Source organism: Anabrus simplex, chromosome 10 (assembly GCF_040414725.1).
Source record: "Anabrus simplex isolate iqAnaSimp1 chromosome 10, ASM4041472v1, whole genome shotgun sequence".
NCBI classification, from domain to species: Eukaryota; Metazoa; Arthropoda; class Insecta; order Orthoptera; family Tettigoniidae; genus Anabrus; species Anabrus simplex.
The window spans coordinates 933,485-947,814 of record NC_090274.1 but is presented as its reverse complement, the minus strand read 5'-3'; the positions used below and the strand labels follow the sequence as shown (position 1 = coordinate 947,814).

Sequence of the window (14,330 nt, the reverse complement as noted above, 5' to 3'; positions counted from 1 at the left end):
GTTGTGAGGATAATAAATAGATTTAAAAATGTATACATTACCCTCTACGAGGTTTGGAGTCCTGTGATGGAGGCTGAAAATAAAGAATGAAAAACATCATTAAAAATGCACCAAACGTGAAAATTCTATAACCACAGTGTAAAGAAAACAGATGCAAGGGCAAGCAAAACAAAACTATCCTCCTACATGGTTTAAATAATCACACAGCCGAGTGCCTAATTGGGATCACAATAGTTTGGATTATCGACCTAAACTTCAAAGAAATGTTATGGTATGGAAGAACTATAGTTAGAGCCCTGCATAGATATAGATATCCATGAAGTTAGTGTCTTGGTAGATGTAAACTGTATGGCAGTGCAGATAATTTCCAAATAATGAAATTTACTGATTTTCACTCAAGTATACTCTTATTTTTACTTTTTGTTAGGCGACCCTTGACATTAGTATGGGAGAATGGTGAGTCCATAAAGCTGTAAATCTGACCTAAGCCTAACTGGATCCTGCCCGCAATTAGCGAAAGAAAGGAACTGAGATTCTGAAAGAGAATCACTCAATATGTTGCAAGAGGAAATTCCTCATAAACCTGTCACTGCAGGGAGTCTGGTCTGTTGTATTATCGTAACAGATCTATCCGTTTCTACTTAGTTAAATATTTGCAATATATTATTTGCAGGAAATGGGTGCGGATAGTATTCTGTATACCCGTGCAAGTCTCTAACTGCAGTCACGTCACGTTTTCAGCTTCAATACACACTTCAAAATACTTTCTGGTAGCACTTTAGTACCAGGGATGCATAATTAAGAATGAGAATATACACGTGAAAATGATGTGCAATGATACCTGAAGTAGCAGAGAGGAGAGATCCTTCTTTTATGCTTGTCAAGGATCCACCAACCCGCCACTAGAGGTGCTCTCACTTGTATAGAAGAATTAAAACCGAGACTATGTAAATGTGCAAAATGTGACCATTTTCTGTCTTGCAATTGGCTGAACTCCATTACACAGTTTGTATCATACCTGGCCAAAGGGCTGCAGCATTTCATGAAAATAAGGAAACTGCAAAGTTAGTCAATGTTCATTAAACCGAGTGAGTTGGACGTACTGTGAACTTGCATTTGGGAAAAAAGGAGGAGGTGTGTGTGTGTGTGTGTCAAACCCCACTGTTCGCATTCCTTAAGATGGTTTTATGTAGTTTCCCATTTTCACACCTGGCAAATGCTGGGCCTGTACCTTAATTAAGGCCACGGCATGTTCCTTCCTGTTCCTAGACCTTTCCTATCGCATCACTGTCGTAAGAGCTATCTGTGTCAGTGCGACGTAAAGCAACTTGTGGGAAAAAGAAAAAAAAAGTTAATTCACGTTTCCTTTGAACACAGAATGTGCTGCTCTCGCAGGGGATTCTAGAGGCCTGTAGGCAGACTGCCTTTGCTTGTCGTGCAAGACTGGGAGTTAACCCAACCAAACCAGAACGATGATTTCATCACGTGGCAAGCCTTGTGTTGCGTATTGTGATGTCACGCGAGCCACAGCATGTTGGATTCCTAATCACTCTTTCGCAACCCTCTTAGTAAAGTTTTCCCTACTTCCCTTAAGTTGCCTGTGGTTGCATTACCAAACCAAATCCAAACTTTGAGTTTGGATGTGCCAGTTAAGGCTATTATCCTGTACAAAGTTGAAAAGTAGGTAATTCCTGGAAAGTTAAATGGTCAGTTCGTTGAGATAAAGAGTTCAATGTAACTTTTAAGTTCTCCAATCTGTTGAACACTAAATATAACAAGTACAATCCTATAACATACCTGTAAAAAAAACAACAACAAAAAAATGCATTATTAAACAAAGAATGACATGCTTTGTCCCTGAAAGGGCATCACCAGATTCCAGACTCTTATGACCTGATTAATGGTCCATGGTGGTCCGTATTGACTACTTACAGTGACAATCTCACTACACCGAAAAAAGGAGATAATATGAACCTGCCTTGTCAATACCATCTGCGAAATAATATTTATCAAAAGCCAAGGACTTTATTAGAATGACAAATTGAATAGATGCTCAACTATTATCAAAACAACTAAATAATTTGTCATTCTAATCAAGAAACATGTACAGTTGTTGTATAGTACTGACAGGACAGACTGAGGGAGCTACAGCCCTAGCATTTGCCTGGTGCAAAAACAATCTTCAGGGCTGCCGACCCACTATCTCCTGAACGCAGCCACTCGCTCGGTATAAACAGGATTTAAACAAACATTTCTACATTTTAAACCCTTTTCATCAATTTATAATAACTAATTGAGAAAAAGAAAAGTGTGATTTGGTGGCTCTTTCAGGGACAAACCAAGTCATACTTTATTTAACAATGTGTTTTCTACATGTATGTTACAGAGTTATAAATATTATATTTAGTGTTGGACAGACTGGAGAACAGGAAGAGTTCATTTAAATATTTGGAATACTTGATCACGCAAAACATAATGAAACAGAAATTTGCTGTCAAATTGAAGCAGTTAACATTAGCTCTAGTTTCAAAGACTTATTAGCACCTGAGTCGCTGACTAGCTAGTTACTCTGAACGTTAAGCAGGTGACATAATAATGTAAGTGCACAGAATCAAACATCAAATGTGTATGTTATTGTTGTGTTCTAATTAATTTGCAGCATGAAACTATATCTCCTCCCTGTCCATCAGGGTTTATGAGATGGAGCAAATATCTTACTGATTAATGCATATTTTGGTGCTCTGTCTTATAAGCCTTTAAAAATAAGAGTTCTCTATAGTTGCTGGGATTGCCCAATTAAAACCCATAATTTACAGCACAGCACCAGCTCAGCATTTGACCAGAAATAATATCCATGGGAGTAGTACATCAAATTCATTTTCTGATCAAGTAATGCAAAGAGAGAAGAAAAGTGAATCTACCATCAAGCCTCAACTAAATACATCTTTTCATAGCCATTCAATTTAATACAGATATACCTCAGACTATGTAGCAGTGTTTAAGTTTAAACATTTAAAAGTAGTTATTTCATACTTACTTTGACATCATCCACAAGGAAGTCAAACTAGAAACACATAAAGTAACACAAATTTATCAGAAAAGGAATACAATACAGACATGTGAAATTTAAGCCATACGAGGGGATACAAAAAAAGGAATTATTTTTTAAAAGCTATATATTTAGAGTTTGTTTTACAAAACTACCATATCCCCTTCAAAATACTCTCCGTTACAACAAATACATTTGTCCCACCAGTGCTTCCACTGTTTGAAACTTTTTTTGTAGTCATCTTTAGAAATAACTGACAGCCCCACCCTCGTTTTTCTCTTGAGCTCTTCAATGTTGTCAAATCAGTGTCCTTTCACGCCCCTTTTCATCTGTGAAAATAAGAAAAAGCTGCACGAAGGCAGGTCAGGCATGGGGTAGCAGAACCATGCTATGCCATTTTTACGGACCATAATGAAATTCATAACTTATGACAAAAACTGTAACAGAGATGGCTGTGTGTGCAGATGCGTTGTTGTGGTGGACGAACCAGTCTCCGGTCTGCCACAAATTGGGTCTTTTCTGATGAGCACTGTTGCACAATCCTCTTAAAACTTTTTAATAAAAAGTCTGAACGTTGTTCACTTAAACTTGACATCACAAAAAACGAAACAAGAACAAAACAGCGCTAGCAAAAACAATCACTGCAGATGAACAGAAAAAGCCAGGTTGACAACACAGGCCTAGCGGCAGAAATGCATACTACACAAGCTTTGCTCTTGGCAATGTTATTCCGGTTATTTTGGGTACCCCCTCGTACATTTGTAAGTGATACTCTACAGAAGTGATTCCCCAAAACCACCACAAGGGAAAAGTTTTGTTGACAAATACAGTTTTCATTTTCTACTATAAACTAATTTCAAAACTGATATGACAGGGAGAGAAAATTATCCACGCAAAGATGAGAAACACAAATACATTGATTAAAACACCAAAATAAGTTCCAGCATACTTTTCTGTGTGACTGATGAAGACTGTGCAATTATTTCTTTTACTGGCCTTTCTAAGAGCCTCCGTGGCTCAGGTGCCAGCCTCTCACTGTGGGTTCCATGGTTCAAATCCAGTCAATCCATGTAAGATTTGTGCTGGACAAAGTGGAGGCGGGACAGGTTTTTCTTCGGGTACTCTGGTTCTCCCTGTCATCTTTCATTCAAGCAATAAAGTACTCTCCAATATCATTTCACTTCAACTGTCAGTCATTAATCATAGGTCCAGAAGAGTGCGACAGTCATCGGCAGCCGGCACAATTCCTATCCTCGCCGCTAGATGGGAGCTTCATTCATTCCATTCCTGACCTGGTCAAATGACTGGAAACAGGCTGTGGACTTTTTCATTCTAATCTCCAACTGAATGTCTTTCATTGCAGAGAGTAGTCAGTCAAGGTGCTCCAGGTGGCAGAAGTGAATGCTGATACATTTGACTGGCTTTCAAGTGGGCTTATACATGTGAAATTAATGTCAACAAATACAAAGGCATATTATAAACCCTCTTCCCTCTTTTCAGTATAGAATTTCAATAGTCCAGCATCTCTCAAAAAATAGTAATCAAAGAGATGTTAAATACATGACATTATTATTATTATTATTTACATTTTATGGCCTTCATTGGACTACTCTAGCCAACTTTATACAAAGAATTTTTCAGTTTCCTGTCAGCCCAGTACTTCTTCATTCTCTGTGATCTTATCCTTCTTTCTTCATCGGAAATCACCCTTCCTATTGCCTGTTTGTTGATTCTGATTTGCAGTCTGGCTTGTTTGTCTGTGAGTTTCTTGATTTTGTCGGTTTTGTTTCTTGGGTCTTCCACTGTAATTTGTAGTTCATCCATATCTTCCTTGATTTCTGTAATCCACTTAATGTTGCACTTACTATTCCATAATTTTTCTATTATTCTCCTGATGATCCTGTTCTCTGGTGTCCTGATTAGATGTCCAAAAAATGAAATGCATTTCTTCCTGATTGAGCTCATTACTGGTTCTATTTCCTTGTAGACTGTTTCATTAGAAGCTACTCTCCAGTGTCAATCTTTTTGGTATGATTTGTTGATGCACGTTCTCTCTATCTTGAGTATTTTGTCTATTTGTGCAGTGTTAGTTGTTTTGAAGATGGTTCCACTTGCGTATGTTATTTCTGGTTGAGTGACTGTTTTGTAATTTGACAGGCCCTTTTTGTTGTAGGTATTCTTGGTGACATATTGTGCTCTGGTCAGTTTATTTATTCTGTTATACCATGCTGGCTTTTCATTGAGGTTATATGTTATGATTTCTCCCAGATATTTAAATGATATTATTATTATTATTATTATTATTATTATTATTATTATTATTATTATTATTATTATTATTATTATTATTATTATTATTATTATTATTATTATTATTATCCCTCTGTGGATCAGTTAGGTACAGTGTCAGATTTCAGACCCCAAAATTGTGGGTTCAAATGTGGCAGAAGAAATCCATTCGATGCTCCATGGCATGTCGGCAAGCCAAAGAAATCTGATCACACATTTGATATTTCCAACAAAATTAATTGAAACTAGGCCATAGATCATCCAACAGAAATCTACAATAAACAAAGAAAATAATAAGATCCACCTATTCAATACTATATATTACGTGAAAATTTCTACATTTCTGTTAAATCATCACGTTTATGAACTTTTGGTACCAGTTTCGACAAAACTATATGTCATCATCGGCCTAGGACAAATTATACAAAGACTCTTACAGTAATATCATAATAGTAATTTCGAAAATATACATGTTAAAACTAAAATAATATTTACATATATAAGCTGATAGTCAATATACAATAGTGGTCGGTTTTTATAAGGTTTTTATAACCTTAGTAATTATAATTAAAAATAACATGTTAAAAGAAAATTCGGTTTTTGTACTATAAATGACCACTACTGTATTATTGACTATCAGTTTATATATGTAAATATTATTTTAGTTTTAACACGTATATTTTCTAAATTACTATTATGATATTACTATAAGAGTCACGATCAATGTATTTTATTGTCTTTGTATAATTTGTCCTAGGCTGATGATGACATATAGTTTTGTCGAAACCAGTACCAAAAGTTCATAAACGTGATGATTTAACAGAAATGTAGAAAATTTCACGTAATATATAGTACTGAAAAGGTGGATCTTATTATTTTCTTTGTTTATTGTAAATCTTGATTCAATACGGAACCCGAAGAATAAAATTCTTAACATTAAACAACAGAGATCTGGTTTACTTTGCCATTCAGAAAAGTAAACAGAACATCAAAATTGATGCACAGGCAGTGTAAATGGCATCAAATTGAAATGCTTTAACATTGTAGCTGAGGCCGTATAATAATAATATTTATTATTGGGGGTGTGATTAGCTCAGGGGCTTCACTGCTGGTTTCTCACTCCGAGGGCTGAGATTTGAATCCCAGTCGATCCTGGGTTTCTTCTCAAAAGTCACATAGCGGCAGGAAGGGCATCCAGCCTTGAACCCCAGCCAAAACCAAAACGAACGCAGGCGGCTCCAGCAACCCTAGAAATATCTGGGTTAAGGTGAAGAAAGTTTAATAATTTTGTCCACATCCAACCTGATTTATTGGCTGTATTCTGTCCAATGTTTACAGATTTTTTTTTTTTTTTTTTTTCTAAATTTAGAAATACTAGGGGACCCATGTGAGAAATCTCGCATGTTCATAAAGTATGTGGTGGAGTAGCCCCCTGGGGAACTAATCAGTACAATATTAGACAGTCTTGCTTACCACTTAATATAATATTTGATTTTTTTAACATTTATGGTATCCACTCAAATGGAAGCAAATGCAAGCGCATTATTATACTGACGAATGTTACGGAAGTAATTTTTGGTTTTACTATCTTTCTTTTCTTAACTGATCATTACAGCACGTTATAATGACATAAAACAGGCGGCCAAACTGTGGAGTGGACAGCAATTATGGCACTTATTTTCCTACAGCAACAGTATTTACAAATCGCACACTTCGTACAATTTTTTAAAACTCATTTTAAAAGGAAATTATCGATAATGAGAGTCAATTTGTCACTGCCAATATCTATTCTCTTTCTTTTGAATGCTCATTTGTCACGATCGGTTACTTGTGAGCGCCACAAAAGGGATCTATACTACTGAAATAAAAAATATATATAATATACATAGCCAATTTTTTTGTAAGAACAGTGCAGTATCTGACTCATTATTTGAAAATCGTGGGTTCTATGCAAGCCAAAGCGGTCTGTTTCTGAATGCCAATGTAATATCTCGACAAATTCACGGCTTAATTGAGACCACATTAAACACATCTGGTGGTGCGACCCGAGTCTCCTGACAAAACTAATTAGAGAGTCTTGGGAACTCGAACCGCGGCTGGGTCATTTGTGACCCAGATATATCTTTGTTCCCTATCCCCTGCCAAAAGGAAAATAAATATTTGCAGCATGTGTACAGCCAAGGAATATTATGTATTCTCAACGTGTGCGTCGTGGGAAGTACCATTCTCACAAATAAAAAAAGGGTAATGTACATCATGTGTACTGATGTCAGATGAATGGTCTCTAAAAATTGAGGAGATGGAAGCCTTTCTTGCTATACTGCACATTCATGGTACCATAGGAGCAACTGGACTCATTGTGGTCAGCGAAGTGGGGCGATCCTATTGTCCGCATATTCCATCTTTGTATAGTTAATATTCTACAATTTCAGCATAGGAACTGGTATATTCATTGGCTGTGTACACTTGCTACAAATAGATTTTAGAGAATAAAGAACTAACAGCCGCGGTTCTAGTGTTAAGTATTGTTTCAAACTGGAAGACAACAGTGCAATCAGAATGTAATTGCTAGGAAAGCTGTCTAAATTCAAGTGCTTCAGAAGATTTGCAACTAGGTGGCCGAGTTTGTATATTTAAACATTCAATTCTTGTATAACATAAAAACATTGAAAGACACTGGAAAATGCATGATAAATCAAGCTGATCATAAAAAACTACCTTGGGCTACTCACTACGATACAGGCAACATCTGCTTCTGATCATCAAATTTCATCAATAGCAATCATTTTTGTCATACATTCTTTTACTATTTAGCTGCTAAGTGGTACCATAAAGCTGTTCAAATCTACAAACTACAGTAATTACAGTATAGCTTTGTTAGCTTTACAAGGTTTAATTACACTGCTTAGAAATCAATGCTATATACTATAACTCTTATACTTTAATGACATTATAAGAATAATGTAATCAACAAAATTACCACGGTAAGCTGAAATTATACATTTCATTGTCTTGTTATGCTTTGTTCATGTGGGAACCTTCAAGTAAGAGGGGTTTTTGTAAATAAATACTCCAGTCTTACTAGTGATACGGCAGCTGTTTCATAAGTGCGTCGTATCTTCCAACAAAGCTGCAGCAATATAAATGTGTTCGAGGGCGACTGGAATGTGGTTCTCAGTGCTAGCATAAGGAAACAATAACAAAATCTATACCAGATGTTTTGTATCCATCTGGAGCACTTTGATCACAAAGGAAGTGAGATGATCAACTGAAGACTTTTTTAGTTCTTCCAGGTTGAACTGTGTTTGTGTTTTCTGTGCATTCGGTACAGTTTGCCGATGTTTAGAATACATTGCAGTATTCTTTGTCAAGGCGACTAAAATACTCCTACTCGATCTGAGGTAATCATTCTCCCAGGCAGCTAATCAAATACGAGAGTAGTTAAGGCCTTAAATAGCCTTCTCTCTCTGGCTGATGTAAGCCCCTTGCAGTCTCTTGAGAATTCTGGAACGAACGTGTCACAGCTAGGTAGCTGGGATTAGCCAGTGCTATTACGTAACTTGAGGTTCGTTCTGTATGTTCATATTGTGGCCTGCATCTTTTAATCTATGTATAATACGCATCCAAGAATGGCTGATTTTGTATCCTTCCTCTAAATTCATATTGTTCTTAACCCAAATGCAACCATAAGCAGATTGGTATGCGCTCTGTCTTGCGGGGTAAATATCCATGAACGTACCTGTCCGCATCCGTAACCCCATTAGCGCATTGGAAAAGCGGAGGAGAAAGGAAGAAAAACCAACGATGGCTGAGGGCGTACTCGATCTGAAGTGGCTCCTATTTATCTACTTTTCTTCTTCTTCATCATCATCATCATCATCATCATCATCTTCTTCTTTCCTTCTTTTTTCTTCTGCTTTAGGAAAAACAGTGCAGAATGAAAGAAATAGAGCAGTTGCTGAGGGCTTACTCGATACAATATGGCTTCTTTTCTTCTTCTTTTCTCATCTTTTTCTTCTTTCTCTTCTTCTACATTAAGAAAAGCAGTGGAAAAAGAGAAAAATAATAACAGTTGCTGAGGGCTTACTTGATCAAATCTGGCTCATTCTTTTTCTTATTTCCTTCCTCTTCCTCTTCTTTCCTTCTCCTTTAGGAAAAGCAGTAGAGAAAGACAGAAAAATAACAGTTACTGAAGGCTTACTTGATCCTTCTTCCCTTCTTTTCTTTTAAGACTAGCGGGGAGAAAGGAAAAGAACAATTGATGAGGGCTTACTGAACCAAATATGGCATGTTCTTTTTATTTTCTTCTTATTATTATTACAATACCTTATTCGTTGCAGATAAGGCAATTTCAGACTTGTTCGTGGCATTTCAGAACAGTCCTGCTAAAGGCTATAACACCAAAACTGCACAACAGAAAGTTGGCAGATTCCTATCAATGTCAGTGAACATGGCAGCTGGGTCCATATGGGTTAATTTTGATAGTCTCACAAATTTTCCTAACAAAATTTCAGGGAATAGGTGCTAAAATCTTTGATCTGTCAAACGAAATTTCATGTCTTTTCAGATGCTTCGTTTTGCCTAAGCAACACATCCCGAAGTGTCCGGTTTCTACCAGACTTAAAGAACGTATCCGTTACACGAAGAACCAAGACACAGACATTACAGCCAAGCATTCCTATGAAAAAAGACATGAAACCTCGTGCCAGAAATGAAGTGAACTCACCTCGACATTATCCTGTCCACGGTTGTACATGGTACGCTGTGAACGATACACCCTGAAACAGACGTAACACTAGAAATGATAATTCAACTAGTGTCTTTACCTTTCTGCAATTTGATACACTATTCACAGTATAAAAGATGTAAGTAAAGAAAAAAGAACAAGCAAGTTAAGGCACAGGCAGAGAGACAAGAACACAGTGACATGTTAAGTCAGACAGAAAGGAACACACAAAACAGGACTAACACAATGGCAGGTCAGTGTGGGAAGAGCGAGACAAGGACAATCTCCACATAACCTCCTGATCCATATGCATAGGATACAAATGGAGAGCAATGATTCATCACGTAAACATGCACAGATGGGGCACACGCAAAAGATCCAATTAGAGGAGCATGAAGTGAGAAGAGGGCTGACCACTGCTGAAAAAGTAAATGGGACAACAGACAAGGGAATGGTGCTTCGTTATGTTCAATACAGACAAGATGTTGATGACTTGACAGTGAAACATTACATAAGAGATGAATTTCATGTCTGATCTGCATTGACAAATTTACAATGTATAATGGAGTTCACTATTTTATTGATTTTTGCCAATTTGTACATGTAAGTGTCTGAGGATGACCTCTTAGCAGGTCAAAACTAGTCCCAAGATAATGATAATATACACTTGGATTGAACAGGTGAACCCTATCTACTCCATTAACCAAATGAAAGGTGTCTAGGTATAGCATGTCTCCTCGGAGGCCCTGCGTTTGATTCTTGGTCAGGTCAGGGATTTTTAACAGGATCAAAGGACTGGGTCGTGGTTCACTCAGCCTATGCGAAAACAACTTAAGAGCTATCTGATGGAGAGATAATAGCCCAAGTCTAGAAAATCAAGATTAATGGTTGAGAGTCTGGCTCCATGGCTAAATGGTTAGCATGTTGGCCTTTTGTTACAGGGGTCCCGGGTTCGATTCCCAGCAGGGTCAGGAATTTTTACCATCATTGGTTAATTTCACTGGCACGGTGGCTGGGTGTATGTGTGGTCTTCATCATCACAATGCGCAGGTCGCCTATGAGTGTCAAATCAAAAGACCTACACCTGGCGAGCCAAAACTGTCCTCGGATGCTTCCGGCACTAAAAGCCATACGCCATTTCATTCATTTCAATGGTCGAGAGGATTCTTTGCGCTGACCGTGCTTCACCTCATAATCTAGCCCACCTGGTTGCCATGTTCGTTAAATTGTCAAGCCCATATGGTCTGACACCATGGTTAGCCGGTTTGAGTCCTGCTGCTGGAAAACATTTTTCACAATCAGAATGTTAGGGTAGGAGAGGTGGTGGTATACACTAGATTGCGCGCAAAAAGCCTGGATTCAATTCCAAACTTTTCTGCAGTGTTCATATGGAGTGAACGCTGCTGATGGAGATTCGTTTGTCGGATGAAGAAGTTAAGCTTTGAGCAGTTGTGTTATTCAACAGGAGTAGGCTATTTATGACATTGGGTTTCAAACTCTCCCTTTTTCATCAATATCATAATCATCTCACATACAGATCAATACGATGTCAACTAGAAAGCCCTGCACCAGACTTGGTATTTTCAGATAAGAGTGTATTATTGGCAACTATAGATGATGTCTTAAATTTGTCAGAATTACAGTATTTCCTCTTGACAGTATTTCTTTTAACAAGGATGATGATGATAATAATAATAATAATAATAATAATAATAATAATAATAATAATAATAATAATAATATTGGCTTTACATCCCACTAACTATTACTCGCACAACTTTTAGTGATACTTGTTTGTACGGGGGTGAGGAGTAAGGAGGGAGCATTCCTGGTTCTGGTAATACTGCCAAGTGAATGGAAATGTAATCTGAACTGAATCGATAGTATGATCGACCAATATGAATTTTCTAAACTTTCATTATCTTAAGCCAACAACTGTGTCACACACACATTATATAACATTACTCGATGCGAATATTGTTCCTAGCATGAATTCTATAGGTTGGCTTTGCTGTGTAAACAACAACAGTACTAGTACGTAAAGTGTATGTCAGATGTCTCACGGCGATGCATATGGGATTCATAATTTGTGTTTCAAAGGTTGCCAGTACGAATCTCGAAGATTGCCGAGGTCTACCGATTCAGCCTAGGGAACCCAGGTATCACTAAAAGTTGCGCGAGTAATACTGCTACGGTTTTTGGAGACACCAAGGTGCAGGAATTTACTCCTCAACAGGAGTTCTTTTATGAGCCAGTAAATCTACCGACATGAGGCTGACATATTTGAGCACCTTCAAGTACCACCCGACTCGGCCAGGATCGAACCTGCCAACAGGCTAGTGCCTCAATCATTTGAGGCACTCAGCCCAGCAGGAAGAAAAAAAAAAAAAAAAAAAACCTTTTGGATCAACACTAAGAATGATTAGTGTATTTGCCTGATGTGAATATGGAAATCCACGCAAAACCATCTTCAGGGCTGCCGACAGTGGGGTTCGAACCCACTATCTCCCGGATGCGAGTTCACAGCTGCGCGCCCCTAACCGCACGGCCAACTCGCCCGGTCAAAATCATCTTTAAGGCTGCCAGCAGTGGGGTTTGAACCCACCATTTCCTGAATGTAAGCTGACAGCTATACGACCAAAATCGTGCAACCAACTCACTCGGTGGCTGATGAATTGCAAGAAATGAATGGTTTTTTAATATGGATAGAATTTTGCAAAGTAAGTTTATCTGTGTTAATATCATCAATGTCCGACTTGTTGGCTGAATGGTCAGCGTACTGACCTTCGGTTCAGAGGGTCCTGGGTTCGATTCCCGGCCGGGTTGGGGATTTTAACCTTCAATGGTTAATTCCAATGGCCCGGGGGCTGGGTGTTTGTGCAGTCCCCAACATCCCTGCAACTCACACACCACACATTACACTATCCTCCACCACAATAACACGCAGTTACCTACACATGGCAGATGCCGCCTACCCTCATCGGAGGGTCTGCCTTACAAGGGCTCCACTCGGCTAGAAATAGCCACATGAAATTATAATTACTATATCATCAATCACTTTGCATTAAAGGTTTCAGGAAATTCATTGACACAACACAAGTTACTCATACTGCAGGGAGAATTAAACAATACAGGAGACAGTTTGGTCAGCTTGAGACTGTTTCGTGTACACGGCCTAGTGTTGTAGCAATGTGTCACAGTCTGAGGACAGCCATTTCACACAACTCAATAGCAAAGTTCCCACAGGACCATTGTAAATTAACATTTCAACACAACCTGTTACTAAAAATAAAAAGCAACCCTCAAGGAAGATAATCAACACAACAGACAATCAATAAGAAACTTGAAGACATCGATTTTAACATAAGCAAGATTAAGCAACCTAATGTTTTTATAAAAAGTGCCTAATTACAGACATTAAGATTTTTTAAATATATTCAATTAGAAAATAAGTTTTTTAATATTACCGTAGACGTGAATTGTAATTTAAGTACCTTTTTACACATCTCAGCGCTTTAAGTAATAGTTATAAGTTCCCATGGGAAAGTAATTTAAGATTTTAATGTACTTACTAATCAAACTGTTTTTAAAGACAGCTGAAGATGACCACTAAGTGGTCGAAACATGTCCTGTATATGATAATGTTTTTTTAATTCTGCCAAAAGACAAGAAATAAAGTATTGATTAGGTGGCATTTTAAATTAAGTTGTTTAAGAATTTGTTGATTGGATTCATCGATACGGTTGGCTGAATGGTCAGCGTACTGGCCTTCGGTTCAGAGGGTCCCGGGTTCGAATCCCGGCCGGGTTGGGGATTTTAACCATAATTGGTTAATTCCAATGGCACGGGGGCTGGGTGTATATGTTGTCTTCATCATCATTTCATCCTTATCACGATCCGCAGGTCGCCTACGGGAGTCAAATAGAAAGACCTGCACCTGGCGAGCCGAACCCGTCCTGGGACATCCCGGCACTAAAAGCCATACGACATTTCATTTCATCGATACGGTAATGAAGCGGACAGCTTGCAATAGGCGGAGAGCAGTTGTTAGTAAAGTAGGTGGTAGTGAGTGAGCTGCACGTACCAGTAATATATGGAACTAGCTGATGTACCCGTGCTTCGCTACGGAATTCTACATTGTATACAGAATTCTAGGTTAGGTAGAGTACATGCTGTGTGCAAGATAGTGTTAAATTGCATAGCTCTTAACGTTACTCTAGAAACGCGCCGGGGAAGTCGCCAAACGTCTTTTCTCGTATGAAGACT

The 14,330-nt window shown here is 38.0% G+C and overlaps 1 protein-coding gene across 1 annotated transcript in view; it reads right to left on the bottom strand.

The window, feature by feature from the left end:
• LOC136882228 (uncharacterized) overlaps positions 1 to 14,330 on the bottom strand; it is a 54,175-nt gene that overhangs the window by 26,482 nt on the left and 13,363 nt on the right. Inside the window, exons 2-3 of the mRNA XM_067154785.2 lie at positions 10,065 to 10,116; positions 3,038 to 3,064 (exon numbers count right to left, since the gene is read on the bottom strand). Of these exons, the coding sequence (XP_067010886.2) occupies positions 3,038 to 3,064; positions 10,065 to 10,116 (79 nt within the window). The remainder of the gene's footprint in view (positions 1 to 3,037; positions 3,065 to 10,064; positions 10,117 to 14,330) is intronic.